The sequence below is a fragment of the Vanessa cardui genome, chromosome 16 (assembly GCF_905220365.1).
Source record: "Vanessa cardui chromosome 16, ilVanCard2.1, whole genome shotgun sequence".
NCBI lineage: Eukaryota > Metazoa > Arthropoda > Insecta > Lepidoptera > Nymphalidae > Vanessa > Vanessa cardui.
In genome coordinates, this window is record NC_061138.1 from 10218873 (window position 1) to 10238461 (window position 19589).

A 19589-nucleotide genomic window follows, 5' to 3' on the forward strand; every position below is an offset into this window, starting at 1 on the left:
ATGTTAGTTATAGTATATTTTACAGGATCTCAAAAAAAAAATGTTTAAATGTACCATACTTTTATTTTTTGATATTATTCAATATGGATAATAAAGAATACAAAATAAACACATAAAAAGATCTGTACAATATTAGAACAGAAACTTCATTGTTCAATAAACAAATGGGCAAGACCATACCAAACTATATTTACAGAATAAATGTCCAGCACTGGTAATTGATGGAAAACCCTAAATTAATATGGCAACAGCATAACAAAGTCATTAGTTTACAATTATTTAGCAAAAATGAGTCGATCTTTAGTTACATGAGAAAATATTTCTCAATTAAAAATAACAAAAAACAGATTATAATTAATTTTTAATGAGACCTAAGATACCTATATCTTTTAGATCGTCTCTCTTTTCTAATATAAGACCTTTTTCATTTGCCAAATGTAGAACTGACAATAAAGCGAGTGGAACACTTAATGATTCTCTCATGTTCGTTGATAATTTATTTGGTAGCCGCGAATATATGGAACAAAATGTAGTCTTCGATACATCTTCTTTTTCTCCTTCAGGTGTTTCTTCTGTTAACATTTTCCAAGTGCAATGCTTTAACTGCTTCATGTCAACCTTTTTCGCGCGCATAGCATAAGGTATGAAGATCTTCGCAACCTGTTAAATTATTAAAACTGTTAAATTGAAACTGTGAAAATTAGTATTATTAATTTATATATATAGGTTTTCATGGGTACGCCATTCCGAGGTCTTGGGATCGATTCCCGGCTGAGTCGATGCAGATTATCATTAGTTTTCTTGTTGTCTTAGGTCTGGGTGTTTGTGGGACATTGGGATCAGAGTAATGTATGTGATGTTGTCTCATATTTATTTTTAATTTTATTAAATATTTTCTGCCAGCTATTTCTTTACATTTAAATAAATATATTATATTATACATATAATTGAAGTATCACAACTCGACAGATCTTATGAATATAATAGAATAAATTGTGATTTTAGTATTCTTACAAACCTTAGTAGGTGGTTCTAACATATCTCCAATCTCCTCTGACTCCATAGCTTTAACTTGATCATGTAATTCTCCAGCTGCTGTAGCATCTTCGTTACCCCATTCCTCGCCATCCTGATTTTTTAAAAATATTTTTATATAACTATGTCATTCTTGCTTAAAAGTTAAATTTAATTTTGTAATGTTTTAAAGTTTTCTGAATTGCTTTTGTCGCATTATTTTATTTAAAAAATAAAAAAAGTCTCTTGATTACTTTTGATTTATAGACTAGCAATACAATATTATTTAGTAATGAACATATTGATTTAAGCATTTAATTAACATTAATTGAAATATAGTAAATACCGGCACATGGTTAGGACAATAGGACGCATCATTCTCATTGTTGTAATCGTAATCTTTAGTCTCTTCTACAGTGACGGGTTCAGTATTACGTTTGCTCAACTCTGCATCTTTATCGCGCATCATCAATACATTGCGTCGAAGAAACAGTTTACGAAAATGTGACTCATCTAGACCTCTGAAAAAGTGTATGATATAAGAAAAATTATTATTGTTGTTTATAATGATGCAAACACCATTTTACTTTATTTTTTAATGAACTACCGTCAAAACGCTGTCGTAATGATGTTACTCCTTCAATGTTATAAAAAAACTTTACCTATCAATTGGTGTTTTAAAATTAGCCTCATTCCAAGTATGTCCAGTAGCTAGGGTCTTTCTGCTGATCATGATTTTTGTGGGTTGAGTTGGCTCATAGTCGGGAACATTCGTAGTACGCGCATCAAATGCGAGTCCACATCCCATAAAGTCTAATTGCCGCTTCGTTCTCGCTGGCTTCTTGCCTTCCACAGTCAGTCTACCTGCCGTTGATTGCGTCCTTTCAGACATTTTTGACGCTGTAAATTTAAAATATTTTATTAAATACAAAAATGCCCATTCATAAATAATTCTGATTTCAACAGAGATATTATAGGCACCAAATATATGTCATAAATGGAATAAATTGAACTATTACTGATGATAAAAATATTTGCAAAAAGTTGTACTAATGAATTACTGGCAAAAAAGATTTATTTTTTTCATGTTACTCTGCAAAAAAACAAACTCATTTTTGAATTTATGTATAGTACGACATAACTCAGATGTCGCATCGAAAAATTCGTAAAACCGATCACATCCGAATTAAGTACGCTATCCCAAATTATTAATATTTATTTCTCATGCGTATATGGTATTTACACAAACGTAATAACTTGTAATATCATATGACCTAATATATTCGTCAATTTGACGCGTCGATTTACATGCACTTGCTTTCTCTGACGCGTGAATCTATATCGACGAATAGCGTCGAATGGCGCGATATGGAGCTATTTCTATTGGTTGTGTAAATCGACAGTGATCGGTTTTATTTTCATTCCATTGCATTCTCCGATGCTACATCTAATTTGTGTCGTACTATACTGTAATATATATTCACAGGCGTAGCTATCATAGGGCTAGGTGGTGCAGTGCACTAGAGCCCCGGAGTTCAGGGGGCCCTCGAAACTAAGCCTTAAGCTTCTGAAGCAAGAAAATCACGACCCTGTGCACAAAATTTCTTATTTGGTATCTATAATTTTAAAGAGTAATTATTAGTTAAAGAGGGATGGAAAGAGGGGGTAAGAGCCCGATTATTTTTCTATGCACCGAGGCCCTTCCTCACCTAGCTACGCCACTGTATATATTCAGCAGTACCTCTGTTGTTCTTGAGGCGCCAGTGCGAGGGCCCGGCCCATGCGGCTACGATGGCAGTGCTGTAGGAGTACTCGAGGCGCGAGTGGTGCGGCGCGCTGGGCCGCATGTCGGCGAGGCGCGCGAGAGGCGCGGGCGCGATGCGAGCCACGAAAGCGGCCACGGCCACGTCCGCCTCTTCCTCGCTCTCGATGCCGCCCAGCGGCTCGTCATCTATACAAAAGTGTTCTGATTAATTTCACATGTTAACCAAAGATTTTCTTCATCTTTGAAGCATTTGGTTAAAGTAAAACACAAATTCGTTTCAGTTTAACCAACCCCAAAAAATATAACATAATAATATAACTATTAGACAATCAACTTTTAATTAAAAATATAATTTTTAATAATTTTGGTGGAACAACTACAAAAACATAATGTTTATTTAGAATCACTTTATAATAATTCATGTAGGGGCTGCTTTACATGTATATATTGAAGTATATTTATTGCTAATGTTTATTTAAATTTTATATGATAAGGTGAGCATAAACACAATAAGATAAATTTTTGAAAAAACAAATTACAATGAAATAATATGTAAAATAACTTTGAAGTCATGTACCTACAGATTTAATTTATATTGTTTGGACAACAATTGTGTGTATAAATAAATGTGGTTTTATGCACATACCATGTAAATCATTATGAATTTCATCCAGTGGTATAGGCTCCACTTCTGCATTAACATCGAAAGCGAGAGCTTGCTGAGATAGATTCAATCTGTTATCTTCTACCCAATTTGTAACACGATTGTCCCTGGAGCATAATAAAAGATTACAAAAGTTATATTAAGTTAAATACATATCTTGGTATCAATTACCTAAATCAGACAGACAAAAAGTGTGTAATGGTATTACAAATACAGTGTTTGAAATGACCAATTGACTAACCTGTGTTTTGATTTCAATGGTGACTGAGCCAGTGTCAATACAGGCATAATGACACTATATTTCATGTTTGATGGTATCTCAATAGGTTTATAGTTCTTAAGATTTATATTTTATTATTAATTAAAGCCCCAGTTTGTATGGGCAATAATGACTACAATAGTAGTCATGAATCATAATTCAGGTAATCAAATGTAATTAAAAAATATATTTATCTCATATTTATCACTTACGTATCTTCAGTTTCTGGGTCCCAATTGTTTATAGAGAAACCAGAAAAGGGCTCACAGAGCTGATCATTTTCTTTAAAAGCCGGTAGCAGCTTCAATGCTATTGTTGTTCGTTCATTCAAGTCTATGCCTGCTGGTATATTCTCCTTTATCGGCTCTAAGAAACAATCATCTGTCCTGAAATATATCAGTATTGTTAGTAAACATAAAAAAGCTTTCCATTTATTTCAATTTTATTTTTTTGGGATTCTTCCTGTGATAGTAGCTATCTATTATTTATAATTAGGCCAGTAATAAATGTGCCACTTCTGAGCAAAGTTGTTCTCTCAATAATTTAAAATAGTAATTTAGTAATAAACTGTTCCTCTGGTAATTGGACTTGGATGTTATACTTTTGGAAGAATTTTATTCAAATTTACTCAATATTTTTGCCATTGTTACCAGACTTTATAAAACAAAAACTCAAGATATTATTGCTCAAGATATACTTGCAATTTTCTTCTAAACTTCGCCATCTTGTATCTTTTATATAAGTTTATTATATTTGTAAGTATTAATATAAAAATTAAATTACCTTAAAATTAATGCTAATGTTTTGTCATGAATAGGCAGTGTTGCATTAAAGGCTCTGTTTGATGATGTAACATCACCTGTTGTAGCTGCAAGCCGCTCAAAGAAAGGATCTATAAAATAAAATAATGTAAGTTTAAAATTATTTTTTTCTTACTAAAATTTAGTTTGATAAAAAGTAAATATTATCGACTCACCTACACAGTCATTGGCCTCAAAGTCTCCATTGAAGACTTCAGGATTAGAAGCTATTGCACCTTTAGATCTTTTCTTTTTCTTTTTAGGTGCAGCCGTTTCTCCATCTGCTGGGTTTTCATCTTGGGTACCAATGTCATCGTCTTTTTTACCCCTTTTAGCCTAATAAGCAGTTTCAATATTGCCATAGGAAAAATAAATTTTAAAAAATATGGCACATATTATATTGGAATTTAATATTTATATAAGTAAGTGGAATAATAAATTCATTATAAAAAATGCAGCTTTACTAACCTGAGCAGCCTTGCTCAATCCACCAGCCATCTTAAGGACATCATAATGCACGGCATCTACCCTAAATGAGTAGATTCTAGCCGATGCATCTACCACTGTAGATGCAGTTTGAAGATTGTCCATTCGGGTATCGTGTCGCCGTAACATAGAAGTCATAAAGTCAATGAGCTGTAGATTCCATGCATTGTCCTTATTTATTTTCTAAAAATAGACAATTATCTGAGTTTAGATACAAGAATTATCCTATTTCCTATTTTTTTAATATTTGCTGAGGATAAAATCTAAATAAAGTAAATTTAAACATACTTTAATATAATAAGAGTCATTAGGAGAATCAAAATTAATCAAGTAATTAAATCTATTAGAAATGTGCATTGTTAATTTACTATTTTTATATTTGTTTATAAATTAAAATATACTAATTAGTATTTTTAGTTACAACGATATTTATGAAATATTGTTACTATAGTCTAGCATCTCAATATAATCTAATTTTGAGTTGTGGCTTGAATAATTAAATTAGGACGGTTATATTATATTATTTATACTTTTTTCTATTTAAACTAACATTTTCCGCGTAAAGTTTTAAGCATCCCTGGAAATGTTCTTTCTGTGGAGAAGATGACATCGTGTCTCTGGCTCTACGCGGAGAAGCAATTGGTGTTGGAGTAGCCACCGCTCGCTCTGAAGCCACCAGGGAAGACCTCTCGGCTTCGTCATCATTTCGCTCCTTAAAAACATTAAATATTAATAGCGTATGCCTTGGAATTTATAATAAAGATTTATTTTCGTATACTGTTTATTAACTAACGCATACTTCATCTTTTAATTTTGTTATGCGAGTTTGTGGAATTAAGCTCCTTCTTCGTATTGAACTATTTCCACTCCCGCCAACACTTAATCTTGACAAACTAGCAGGTGTTGATGTAATTGGATTTTCAACCATCATTGCACATAAGTATACAACACCCTAGATTAACTCAATACAATACACATTAACAATAACTTAGAAATACACTTAACGTATAATAACTTAGGAAATCAGTAAACGTTTAATGTTTATAAAATTAAAAACTCAACGGACAGATCCAACTCCAACAGATTATAAAATTACAAGCTCAAAGAATCAAGAGAGTAGACAAAAAAATATTAGGTTCAAATTATGTTCAAAGGCAATTGTATGAGCTTTACCTAAATATATACTATATTATGTAGAATAAGGAAGAATTAAAAAATTAAACAAAATATTTTTATTTAATTAACTTTATACGGATAAAATTTAAGCTTTTAGTATACATTGGGCTCGAGTATTCGGCCTGTTGCAAATTGACAAAATAAATTAAAATTCAAACAATATAGTCCGTTTGATAAGATTGGTTAGTTATATGATGTTTTTTTATAAATATTTCTTTTATACATATAATTATAACGATGAAACTGTAAACTGTCTGAATCAAAAGTAATAAAAAATATAAAACGATCTAAATTATAAAAAGAGCTAAATTTTCCAATAATTAATCTACTACTATTTCCTTTAATACAATCTACTTTAATACAGGCTTTACAGCTTAAATAATATCATGATATGCAAATTTATTTAAAAGAAGTAATTTGTATATAATTCAAAATATATTTCATGTCCGTATGCTTATATAAAATTCAGTAGTTATAAATACGGTGTGTTTGAGAATATGTATTTAGAAACACTGCCATTAAAATACCATATATTAAGAATGACTAATAATACAACAACAATATTTTTCTTTGGGTTAGTGGATATTATAATAACTCTAGTTGAGTCATTTTAAAAAAGTTATACGTTTATTTTTATTAATAAACTTGTTATTTTCATAATTAACATGATATAAAGGACAATATAATTCAATATATTTATAATATTGTAATTCATATGCTATACGCAGTCCCGTATCGCTTTGAAAGTTTATTTTTTATCTATATCCTCAGCTGTTTGTAAACGCCCCGCTTGTTGCCAACTTCCCGTCAGTCATTTTATTCGCTGGCTGTTAGTTTACGGTCGACAATATCCTTAAAAATCTTCGTCATCGGAAGTTAATTTCTAAAGTGACATTATGAGTTCTGGTATGCCTGAATTGGGCTCCAAGATAAGCCTAATATCGAAAGCTGATATTCGTTACGAAGGCCGACTCTTCACCGTCGATCCTCAGGAATGTACCATCGCTTTAGCTAGCGGTAAGTTGACAAATGGATGCTTGTTATCCTGTAATGTATTATTTTCTATCAAAAACTTCCATAACATTGTTGTAATTTATTGGAATCTACCGAAATATATAATTTTGAACCGAATTATTACAAAATTGCATGAACCAAATAGTCTATTTTCCCTCCTAATGTTCAAACCGTGTATATTGTTTAAAGTCTTGAAATAGATTAATTAACTTTTTATAATTATGTAAAATACTTTTGAATGATATGCTTTTTAAGATAATTATCTGCTTTACCACATTGTTTTGATACTACCCTCACTTTAAAATCTTGCTGAACCATTGTGACCGCGGTTTCACATTGATGACGTTGATAACGATTTGTTCTTGTAAACAATAAGATTAGCGTTAGAGGATTCCAATTTGATTTTAACAATTACACCTATCACACAAATGTAATACCAGAAAAAATAATGAAACAAAACCTTTTTGTTTAAGCTTGTTATGCATTATTAATAACATATGCTTAAATCTGAATAAAAAGTGGAACTAGTTTAAGCTTTGTAGAATCCTAGAATAAATGTAAATATATATTTTAATATATAAATCATGAGCATCACACTTATTTAAAGTTTATATTTATATGTAGGTATATATTATAGAAAAAAAAATTGTTATCAAATTTATGCCTTCACAATTTTAAATTGATTGATATGTAAAGTGTTTATTTTTTATTTCAGTGCGATCATTCGGTACTGAGGACCGTGAGACCCAGTACCCAGTGGCACCACAAAGTCAAGTCTACGACTACATCTTATTCCGTGGATCGGATATAAAGGATATTAGAGTTCTGAACAATGTGCCCTCATTGCCAAATGACCCAGCCATTGTGCAGATGTCTGTACCACCGTCCCTTGGGACCGGTGGACAAGGGCAGTATACAGGGCAGTACAACCACCCTGTCGTTGGACAGACACAATATCCTCAATATCACCCCATGGCTGGCTTTCCTGGGAGTGTTCACCCTCAGCTCAGCAAGACCAGTGAGTTATCCCCACAAACCTCCGTGGATTTGACACCACAACCTCAACCTGTTAATGCACCAATTGGATCAGGAGTGGTGCATCACAACCAAGTGAAAGACCAAGGTTTTCATTAGATAATTTCGCTTCAGCTTCCTAAAATGCTATGCTTGCGATTTTCTTAGCACAATTCACATTACTTTTTTTCATCATCATCATCATTAGATTTATTTTCATTATACATATATTTTCATCTATATGTCTGAATTTCCAATTAATTCTGGAGAAGGATTCATTAAAATAAGAAAGAGAACAAATTTAAGTAACTTTTGTTTTTATACCCTCAAAGATGTCACTTTGTAGGCTGAAATAATATTTGTTGAATCTTGAATAATAATTTTGTCTTTAATTCTTCAATAATAATCGTAAATAATTCTAGCTATCTAATAACATGCATAAAATAACCAATCAAAATCGCAATCTGCATTTCCCTTGGTCTGTTACTTGCAAACAAAAGGATATCAAAGTATTACTTACACATATTTTTCTTTTTTTTTATATTTAAAAAGATGAGACTAAGATCAACAGAAGAATTTTATTAAATGTGTCATCTTTTATTAGCCATTGTCTGTTTCATCTAGTCTATTTTCAAATTATGTCACTATATTCATCATACATTTATCATGTAATGTACTTTTTGAAAGTTAAATTTTGTTATTTGTTTTGTAGATGGTATAAGTATTATTTCAAAGCACCTTAGCACAAAAATATGTCATAATTTGCTTATGCTCTTATGATGCTATGGCTATGTCGAAGTAAATATTCCTTCAAAATAAATTTAATAATAATATTTATTAATTACAGGTTCCATGTTAGACCTTATTGGAGGTGGTTCTCAACAAAGTGCTTCTCGATCAGGTACTCCAGCTGCTGTGGGTCACAGGAAGAGTCCTACAGCTGATCAAGGCACTCAGGTAACATATCTAAGGGTACTTTACCAATCTTACGAAATTGGTTTTAGAAAAATGTATAAATAACAAATAGATTTATCTGTTCATATAATTTTATGTATCTGCTATGAAATATTTAATACATATATTATTTAATCCACATTCAGCTGAAAAATTATTGCAACAACAATATTTTTACAATAATGAATACAGGTTTTAATTCTAATAACATATTCATAGATGTATTTTAATCTGTATTATATTAAAATATACATATAGTGTTTTTAAATACCTTTTCAAATTCATAATATCATTTCCTATTCTATCATGTAACAAAAAATTCCTTGCATGGCTTTTTACAACCTAAATGTTAATTTTTTTTTTTTAAATATATGGTTAATACCCAAAAATCCGCTACCTGATGCTCAGTGATCATTACCACCCACTTTTGCTTTTTTTTTTATGGTATAGGTTGACGGACGAGCATATGGGCCACCTGATGGTAAGTGGTCACCATTACCCATAGACAATGACGCTGTAAGAAAAATTAAGTATTCCTTAAGTCGTCAATGCGCCACCAACCTTGGGAACTAAGATATTATTATTTATGTCCCTTGTGCCTGTAGTTACACTGGCTCACTCACCCTTCAAACCGGAACACAACAATACCGAGTACTGTTGTTTGGCGGTAGAATAACTGATGAGTGGGTGGTACCTACCCAGACGGGCTTGCACAAAGCCCTACCACCAAGTAAATGCTGTCAGAAATATTAATAATTCCTAAGCTAAGATATAATATCCTCTGTTCCTGTAGTGGCCAACTGATTTACCCTTTAAAACAGAACACAAAAATACTAAGTATTGCTGTTTTGTCGTTCAGGCTTGCACAAAAACCAAACTCTTCATGTACTGAACACTTTACATTGTTAGCAGGCGGGCTCTGGAGCTAGTGGTTCCGGCCAGCGTGACAGCCGACGTACGAGCACCGGCGGCGGCCCCTCGACCAAGCCTACCGGCCAGCGCCCGCGACCCCTCTCTCGCACCCGCCAGCGACAGCCTAGCGGATCGCAGCCCCCACAGATGCACAATCACCAGCCTGGTGAGCATGTTGAAAGTAAGATGCACTTATGTTGATATATGTCACCCATGTGTATGAAAAGAAAAAAAAGTTAAGGTAAGAGTTAGTAGTTGCATTGTCACACTTTTTTTTGTAGTGGACCTACAAAACCAATTTTAGATGTATTATTTAAATACATTTTAGTTTTTTTGTTTTATCTATATTAGCTTTTGTTTTTTTTTTTTCTTTTCTTACATGATTTTAATATTATTTTTCAATGATATTTACTAACTGAAATTATTTACACAGATTATATATGTTCATGAGGTTTTACGTGAACATTATTGTTTGTTTTATAATCTATTATTATTGTATATTCTTAAATATAATTATATAAATTGTAATGTCTAATAATTACAAATGTCCCTTCAGTGCAAAATTACAACCGCGGTGGATGGCGAGGAAGGTCACGTGGACGTGGCCGTGGCTTCGTGCCTCGTAACAAAAACACGCTCAAATTTGACAACGACTATGATTTTGAGCAAGCTAATACTGAGTTTGAAGAACTCCGCAGCCAGCTGGCAAAGGCTAAGATTTCGGATGCTGATGTTAAAGTTGAAGTAAGAGACTTAGAAGATTTAAAAGAGAAAATGGTACAATATAAAATTTCCCAAATATTATAAATATATATATTTAATATAGATCAGTATAAGAAACAAATTTCTTGCTTTGTAATATTTTGAAAATACATAACTAAATGTATTTTAATTTTATGCTTCTATAATTAATTATACTTATTTGTGGTTTATGCTAAATTTCAACATTAATTAATATTTATTGATCTTAAAGGGTGAAGTGGACAAGAAAGATGATTCTGGTAACGAAACTGGAGCCGGTGAACCCGAATTGGAAGAAGACAATCTTGCATTTACTGGCTATGATAAAAAGAAGAGCTTCTTTGATAATATTTCCTGTGAGGCTGTGGAACGGTAAGTAAATTAGTTAAATTCCCTCTAAAATAAAACCATATTTTCGAACCTAGGGTAATTAAAATGTTATACTCTTATATATCTGTCACGTTATAAAGGCTCCTCATTTTCATGGTATGTATAAGCCTTGTATTACCTAAAACTAGAACAGCACACAGTAAAAAAACCCTTACATATGAAGGAGCACAACTTTATAATAAAATTCCTGCTCACATAAAAAATGTAAAGTCATTCAAAGCATTTAAGACAAAACTGGCTAATTACATTAAAGCACAATCATTTTGAATAACAATAATAGTATAATTTGATATTGTATTATTATTGTTATTTAAAATGATTATTTGAACAATAACAAACTAATGCGTTGAATGGCTAGTTATTATAAGACGAGCACAAATGTTACCTTACTTTTTCTGTGTATTCTCATGTAAGCGACTTTTGTCTTTTTGAGAATTTATTTATTTATTTAGGTTTATCAACAGTTGTTACAATATAAAACTTACTATAGGTACAATTAAAATAAACAAAATATCAAACGCAATTGTACAACTAATTATAGATAAACACTGCATGCTTATTTAAAAACTTATAGACTATGTGCTTAAAATACTTAAAATCAGTTAGACTATGTAAAATATAAATCTAATGTAAAACAATAATGAGTAATCAAAATATAGGGAAAAAGAACAATCACCTTAATAAAAATCTACATATACTAAACAAACGAAAAAACTATACGATACAAAAATCTGAACTACTAGTAATATTTGCTTAGGGTAGTAAATGTCTATAAACCTATTTATCGTGTCCGTAGGTCAAAGGGCCGCAGCCAGCGAACGGATTGGAGAACGGAGCGCAAGCTTAACTCGGAGACGTTCGGCGTGGCGTCGGCGCGCCGCGGAGCGTGGCGCCCGCGGGCCACGTGGCGCCACCCGCCGCACAACCCGCACCCGCACCCGCACGCGCACCCGCACGCACACCCGCACCACCCGTGAGTTCATGCCTTTTAGAGAACTACTTATTTCTACCAAATGCCAATGCTGGCATTTAGCTTCCTGAGATCTTAAGATAGATCTTGTCATATGAGTAATCTATAAACCTAAGTAAAGTCAGAAAAAGTCACTGTCACTTTAATTAGAAGAATTATTTATTATCTTTGTGTTATAACACATTTTATCGTTGAATAGTAGAATTGAAATAAAATTGAATTCTTGAGGTATCATAATTTTTTGAAATTTTTAATTCAACATATGCGGTTTGCCTGCTTCCATATTCTTCCAACTCCTAAATAATAAATATATGCTTGAGAACAGTAATCATAACTCAGAGGATAGTATGTCTTACTTCCCCAGCTGGAGGCCGATGCGAGGCGGGCGCGGTCGGCTCAACCACAACAACAGCGGCAACATGAACAACAACCACCACAACCAACACAATCAACACAACCAACAGCGCCGCAACAACGCGCCCGCCGCCTCCGCATCCGCACAGCCATCGTCGCAACAAGCCTCCGCTGCAGGTATACATAAATCTATTCAACTTTTATAATATGATAGTATGTCTAAAGTAAAGAAGTAAAGTAACAGCCTGTAAATTTCCCACTGCTGGGATAAGGCCTCCTCTGCCATTAAGCCCTCTCCTTAATGGCAGAGGAGGCTGCGTGACCAAGCGTGACGGCAAGCAAATGGGGCGAGGAAACACGAACGATTCAACTGTTCATTCTTGTTTTTTTTTTTACAATTATTATAACTGTACAATATCACTTATCCATGTCAATTAACAGACATAGAATTTGTTACTTCGAGTGCAAACAATTATATAACATTAGGACTTATATTTCAGCGATTAAATTATAAGTAAGTAACAGCCTGTACATTTCCCACCGCTGAGATAAGGCCTCCTCTTCCATTAAGGAGAGGGTTTGGAACATATTCCACCACGCTGTTCCAATGCGGGTTGGTGGAATGCACATGTGGCAGAATTTCGATGAAATTAGACTCATGCAGGTTTCCTCACGATGTTTTCCTTCACCGCCGAGCACGAGATGAATTATAAACACAAATTAAGCACATATATATAGTGGTGCTTGCCTGGGTTTGAACCCGCATTCATCGGTTAAGATGCACGCGTTCTAACCACTGGGCCATCTCAGCTCTCAAAGATAGTATGTCTAGGTATTTTTAAAGCCATATATATATCCTTGAAAAAAAAAACTTTATAAAACTTGCTAAAAGTTTAATTTGGTGTATAATAAATTAAAGTCACTATGACTTAAAAGAAACAAGATATTAAATTAAATGATTTAGTTATTTGATTTCATGACACATATTTTGACAGTATTTTATCCTCTTTCAGCGAAGTAGGGGTCAAATGACGTGAAGAGTATACTGAATCTTAATTTATTATCGCGAGGACTAATCACAAATGGATAAGTAACGGAAAAGTGTATGTTGGTGATTGAAGTGTGTAATTATGTAATCGATTTAAATATGTAAAGAGAGCTGTAATACGGGAAGACAACAAGGCTAGGAATTAAGTGATGGACATTGCTATGGTGTGATAGTGTTGTATCCAATAAAAGGAAGGTGTTAGAAATGAATTCCCGTAAGCATGCGACAGAACAAATCGTCTTCGTCCAGGCGCTTATGGCTAGCGCGGTGTAAGTATATGAATAGGTGAGCCACACATTCAGTCAATGGGCTGTATTGACCTCTCGAATCTTGTCACAAGTCGACCGATACGATATTAGGCTAAATTCTGTGATGTGAGGTTTCAATATCATTTATTGTAATTGTTGCCTTTTGTAAAGAATATAGAGCCGTGCATTGTATAATTTAAATCTTTATTTATAATATGCCCAAAAAATTCTTTATATATTTTTTTTTTGTCCTAGCTTCTCACCTATTACGCGCATTTGTGCCTATTAAGAATTGTAACGAGAGTTAGATTATAAATGTGTTTTTATTTTTTCCAAAGTGTCATTGCACTTTTAATTTTTTTTTTTTGTAAGCAATGACGCAATGGTCAGTGTTACAGCAGTCCTACTAGATTATAGTAAAAATGAGCTTATAGAAATACCCTTGAGCGCGTTTGTTCCTTTCTGCTGGACAGGTTTTCTTAATAATGTAGAAAAATTTATTAGTGTTTACTAAAGTACTTGAGGTGTTTCGGCTCAAATTAAAAATCCTTGCAATGACTCGATGTGATTTATTGACTGTCATTTTTTATTGTTAGTTTTAGAGTAAATGAAATGTGATAGTAGGACTGCTGGCATGATCCTGTGGCAGTCTCACTGGAGTGTAGTTTGTGATAGTAGGTGAAGATTTGTTAATGTTGAACTGAATTGTGATCTGCCACGAGGATTACAGCCAGATTGAGCTGCAGTGATTCAAAGTGTTTTATCACACAAATTTTATGATATTTGTTTAAATAAGGACTCCTTTGTTTCTCATATCAAATTGCGATCATTATGTTGTAAATTTTAAAGTCGATTGGCTAAAGTTCCGTATTGTGCGGATTTATCGAAATAAATTTTTTGACAAAATGCAATATATTTGTAAATCTGTAACTCAAAAACTGTACCTGGTGATTGTATTAATACGGAAATATACATTTACTACAAATCTTCCATATGGCTATTTGATTAAAACATCTTTATATTTTCAAATTCTTTTTATTGCAAATTAAAACTCAAGCTTGTACCGAGTGTACTTAGCGATAGTTTTAAATAACAAAAGTACAAAATGTTTATAAAACATATAAAAAATTCTCAATACAAAACAACGGGTTACAATAATCGTGTTTTATCAATACACAAGTAAAACAGATTGTAACAATTATCTAAGTACAAAACTGTTTAATAAGGATCATGTTACCCAAACAAAAAGAGTCGGGGGCATATTTTGGCATAATGATACATCAATAAAGCTATATATAATTAAGTCACTTACTTAATGGGTGGTGCTAAGTATCAATTTTAATAGAAATATTTTAAAATTTCGTATAGGAAAAGGAAACAAAATTGAACTAGATAAGAGTGAATTTAGTAAAGTCTGGTTTTTCAAAACATGCCCGAAGCCGTCATATGCACACCATGTCATACATTCGTAACTCTTAATAACTCATTACTCAAATACATGATCTAAATAACTATAATACGATAAGAAATTCCAATAATTACATACATGAGTGAGAGGCAATACAAGACCTTAGGACCTAATTTATATTACACTTTATAAAACACTTTAAAAAATATAAATACCGTTCTTAAAACTACTACTACGAGAAGAAAATATGTACACAACCGTATATTGCGTTAAATACGTAATGCATAAAACCTACCGCCCAAAATATCCATAAAAACGGTACTGAATAGAAAATATGATTTATTTATAACGCCATTTTTTAATTTTTCTATTAAAATTATTTAATTTGTTAAATATATTATTGATTATATTAATATAATCAATGTATCATATAAAATCATTTATTTGGATTAGTTATTGATACAATTAAGTCTTTTGTTTTATTGTTTTTCTAATACACATATCAACCAATTTAAAGTTTGAAATAAATAATAACAACTGAGTAAATAGGTTTTATGTATTACAATTAATGCTAGTATTATTAGCTGTACTTATTGTAAACATCTTGAGCCTTATATAAAGAGACTATGATTTATTTTCATACAGGATTACACAATAATGGTATACATACATATCTGTGCAAATTTCATTTTGTTAATACTTTAAAAAGTGCTTAGGGATATTTTCACACATCTTGCACGGAGTAATGAGGTCGGATATGTGACACCTGTGTTCTTAAGTGAACAATATTTATTTTATTCCCATGAGTTTGACAAATAAATTAATAAACTTTCCATTATTGTTTGAATAAGGTTTATAACGTTAGATTCATAACTTGTTAATCATAGATCAAACCAAGATAAAACTATTCACCACGATTTGAAGTGTCATAATTATAATTCAAACATTTAATTAAAATAATAAGTATTATTATTATCTACAAGCAACATTCTTAAGGTGATCATTACTTTTTAAAATTAAACTAAACAGCTTATCTTTTAAAATACTAAGGTAAAAATAAATAAGAATATGTGTAAATAAGTACGTGGCAGTAAATTAGATATTAGAAATGTTATAAAATATTTCGTAAAAAAATTAACCACGCCATTCCCTTGCCGGTTGACCGTTTTCTACTATCCAAACAGACCCGCTCTGAGCCTTCATCAAGACCTCGATCAAAGTTCTCCCAATGTGCTCCGGGCTGGAAAAGTTAAATTGAGTTAACATAGATCAAACATAAGCCACAGAATAAAAATAAAATTTCTGTAAAAATACTCTCGTATATACGATTTTTTATAAATGTAATAAATTATATCATTTATGAAAGCATAAAACAATGAAAACAAGAGCGCGACTAACTCTGTGCTTAGTTACTCGTGACAAAATGTATAATAGTCACGTTACGTTGCTCTACGATTTCACCTTGAAATTTCTACCAAAAGTTTCACTTCATGTAATATTTTAATCCTACATTTCGGTTTTTTTTTTTTAAATATATTATATGGAATTACCTCTGAGCCTTGCAGTTGGCATTGTCTCGCTGCCAAGCGGCTTCATATTCAGATGACATCAGTTGTTTGCGGATCTCTTTTACAAGGCCTGTGTCTGTCAGGCCCGGGCATAAAGCTATGCTCCGAACACCAGTCAAGTTCATATGGTATTGGTCCTATATTATAAAACAATACATTTAACCCTAATTTAAACGCAAATAACTCATAGAAATTTACTCATTTTTTCCTACTTGATGACAAAATAAATAAATCATTTGATTCGCAAATATGAAAAAATTACACTAGAAGAAGTCTGCATTTGCTTTAGTGTTTCTAAATTATCTATTTCGATGTTGTCTGAAAATAAAAAGAATCTCCCATTCGATCTTCAATACATCTAAAATATACTATTTAAAATAATAGTAACGGCTTTTGTTAATAAAGTGGTCAACAATTATAATTGTCAAAAGCTTATACTTTAGCATTTTACAATGTTAAAAATTACAAAAATCTCCACAGTATTCCGGGTAAAACTTACCCCATACGATCTTGTAAGACCAACAACAGCATAGTTAGTAGCAGTGTATATTGGAGTTGAGACTTGAGGCCTGACGAAAGCAGTCGACGCTGTGTTAATAATAGTACCGCCCTGACCTCCGCGGTCTTTACCCATGAACCGGTAAGCAAGAAGAGTACCGCGAATGACACCGTTCTAAAATACATATATTTTTTATGAGCAAAAACCCACAGTATAAGAAAATGGGGCTAACAGATAAAAAATTAAAGAATGTAAAATATTTTTCTTAATAAAATATAGCTCGGAAATTGATTGGATATTACATATATTATACGAACCAAATTAACGTCGACTTCCAATTCCCAAAATCTGTCGTTCATAACTCCAGCATTGTTGATCACTATATCCAGTCGATTAAATACCTTTATGGTCATTTCAAATGCCTCTGTAAAATACATGAGGATTACCCAAAGCTGTCACCAATACGAAAATTAATTTAAAATGTCGATACAATAGTCTCACAATTAAAATATTTTTTTACAAAATAATTCTGACCTTCATATTGTGGATAATCAGTAACGTCACATTGACAAAACAAAACGTTTTTCCGACCATACTTCACGCCCAACTCATCGGCCACCTGTTCCCCAATTTCAGAATCAATATCACACAGCGATACCTGAAAAGAAATTGTATATATTTTTTCCTAATAGTGAAAATCAGTACCTTTAAATATACCTTTTATATTTAAGTCACAGATACTGTTTCTATATTAGCTTTACATATAGGCTATACATTACATATTATCAATAATCAACACACTCATCATCAGCCCGTACCCGTCCATACTCAACACATACACATACTCAACAATTTCAACACTTCCTTTATATTTTTAGTAATTCAGAATTAATAACTCATCATTCATAACTTTAACCTTATAATGAATCAGTGACGGCATGAAAGATTTATAAATGACGATGGCCAAATTCGGTTTGCAATTACAATTGGTGTGCAAGTTTGTTCAGTTAAAAAGCTCTTTGGTGTAAAATTGAATTGTCCTATCTGCTTTAATATTAAAAACATCCATTTATACATTTACAATAGGGTAAAATAAATTGTTCATGAATAATAATGAATTCAGAATACTCCGTTCATTTGATAATAGAATCCATTATATTCGCTTCAACCAACTTAAATTAAGGATATGGTTCTTTTACAGGTATCTTCAGCTTTCTTTAATTAGTTGATGAAGTATTTTAGAAATGAAATCTTATTTGAAACGTTGATTTAAAAGCCTGTAAGTAAAGCCAGCTCTGCAGGCCAAGAGATTCTATCTTCGCTAGAAGTATATATAGTACCTACTAACTAAAAGTATATAAGAATATATCTAGAGTGTAAACATATTTTAAATACAAATAAACTATAAGGCACTTGAAAAGTCACAATTGCTTGACCGGGTTTATTTCTGTTATGCACTTCCAATGTATTTAATACTATTATTTCTCAAGTATAATCGTCGTCTCATATGTGGTAATCATCGTATTTTTGGTCATAAGTAAAAAATGTGTACAATAATGACATAATTTTTACCGATTTTTAAAAGTTATGGCTAAGGCCGAAGATTTAAAAAAATCTTAGACAATATGTTTTTCACAGATTTCATATTTTTGTCGCAATAAAAAAAAAATATATTCATTAAAAATATATAAAATTTAGTATTTTTTATTATAAAGCTAATGTAATAATAATATTATATATTACCTATATATTACGAAAGAAATATTCAGAAAAAAATAAATGAACATTAATATATAAAAACAATTTAATTTGCTATAACACTAAAATCTACTAATTGAAAACGTATGTACAGATATAATGAATACTCTAAACTGGAATACTTCATAAAAATAAGTAAACATAAACGAAACGAATCAACGACCGAGGCGCGGCAAAAATCAATACAAATAATAGCTGCCTGTGAAGACACTTGACATCTTTTCTTACATACTTAACGTTTAGATATTTTACGCACATATCAAGCATTTACGACTCACTCAGTCAGTTTGGCTTCTTTCCAACCCAGTTTAACCTTTTACCTTGAACTTAAGATTAGTAATGCACCATGAACGGCTTACGTTTACTTTATCGCCGACTCACCTTAGCTCCTTGCTTCAGTAATTCCTCGCTGTAAGCGAGTCCGATACCTGCCGCGGCGCCTGTTATTAAAGCAACTTTGCCTTTTAACTCCATTTCGAAATTTTTCTATTTTAAGAGGACTGCGCCCGAATGCGGCAACCACTACGTTCAATGTGGGTGTGCTTCG

At 32.1% G+C, this 19589-nt stretch overlaps 3 protein-coding genes across 9 annotated transcripts; 1 reads left to right on the forward strand and 2 right to left on the reverse strand.

The window, feature by feature from the left end:
- Positions 1-85: 85 nt before the first annotated feature.
- LOC124536505 (condensin complex subunit 2) lies at positions 86-6057 on the reverse strand. Its single transcript, XM_047113061.1, has 12 exons — positions 5788-6057; positions 5539-5700; positions 4971-5171; positions 4679-4838; positions 4486-4594; positions 3915-4088; positions 3426-3550; positions 2756-2965; positions 1677-1914; positions 1361-1535; positions 1019-1129; positions 86-660 (listed from the first exon to the last, which is right to left on the reverse strand). Exons 1-12 carry the CDS (start codon positions 5917-5919, stop codon positions 355-357), a joined length of 2103 nt encoding a protein of 700 aa, XP_046969017.1. The 5' UTR covers positions 5920-6057; the 3' UTR covers positions 86-354.
- Positions 6058-6939: 882 nt separating this feature from the next.
- On the forward strand, positions 6940-14799 carry LOC124536012 (protein LSM14 homolog B). Of its 7 annotated transcripts, none has more exons than XM_047112381.1 (9): positions 6940-7181; positions 7894-8301; positions 9040-9149; positions 10056-10224; positions 10615-10835; positions 11032-11171; positions 11986-12162; positions 12506-12690; positions 13527-14799. In XM_047112381.1, the coding sequence occupies exons 1-9, from the start codon at positions 7061-7063 to the stop codon at positions 13532-13534; spliced, it is 1539 nt and encodes a 512-aa protein (XP_046968337.1). In that variant the 5' UTR covers positions 6940-7060; the 3' UTR covers positions 13535-14799. The 7 variants fall into 7 exon arrangements, with proteins under 7 accessions (XP_046968337.1, XP_046968339.1, XP_046968340.1 ...); XM_047112383.1 differs by having other exon boundaries at positions 10615-10802; XM_047112384.1 differs by having other exon boundaries at positions 7894-8196; positions 10056-10239.
- Positions 14800-15640: 841 nt separating this feature from the next.
- On the reverse strand, positions 15641-19585 carry LOC124536013 (15-hydroxyprostaglandin dehydrogenase [NAD(+)]-like). Its single transcript, XM_047112386.1, has 6 exons — positions 19424-19585; positions 17819-17942; positions 17602-17708; positions 17285-17458; positions 16768-16922; positions 15641-16457 (listed from the first exon to the last, which is right to left on the reverse strand). Exons 1-6 carry the CDS (start codon positions 19514-19516, stop codon positions 16352-16354), a joined length of 759 nt encoding a protein of 252 aa, XP_046968342.1. The 5' UTR covers positions 19517-19585; the 3' UTR covers positions 15641-16351.
- Positions 19586-19589: the final 4 nt, after the last annotated feature.

Excerpts from the sequence above, each read along its gene's own strand:
- LOC124536505 (XM_047113061.1), bottom strand. The coding sequence starts at position 5,919 with ATGATGGTTGAAAATCCAATTACATCAACACCTGCTAGTTTGTCAAGA. Across the intron at positions 2,966-3,425 it reads AATTCATAATGATTTACATG|ATGACGAGCCGCTGGGCGGC; the intron begins GTATGTGCATAA and ends ACTTTTGTATAG. Across the intron at positions 1,130-1,360 it reads ATTGTCCTAACCATGTGCCG|GATGGCGAGGAATGGGGTAA; the intron begins GTATTTACTATA and ends TTAAAAAATCAG.
- LOC124536012 (XM_047112378.1), top strand. The coding sequence starts at position 7,061 with ATGAGTTCTGGTATGCCTGAATTGGGCTCCAAGATAAGCCTAATATCG. Across the intron at positions 7,182-7,893 it reads TACCATCGCTTTAGCTAGCG|TGCGATCATTCGGTACTGAG; the intron begins GTAAGTTGACAA and ends TTTTTATTTCAG. Across the intron at positions 10,240-10,614 it reads GCCTGGTGAGCATGTTGAAA|TGCAAAATTACAACCGCGGT; the intron begins GTAAGATGCACT and ends ATGTCCCTTCAG.
- LOC124536013 (XM_047112386.1), bottom strand. The coding sequence starts at position 19,516 with ATGGAGTTAAAAGGCAAAGTTGCTTTAATAACAGGCGCCGCGGCAGGT. Across the intron at positions 17,943-19,423 it reads TACTGAAGCAAGGAGCTAAG|GTATCGCTGTGTGATATTGA; the intron begins GTGAGTCGGCGA and ends ATTTCTTTTCAG. Across the intron at positions 17,459-17,601 it reads TGGAAGTCGACGTTAATTTG|AACGGTGTCATTCGCGGTAC; the intron begins GTTCGTATAATA and ends TATGTATTTTAG.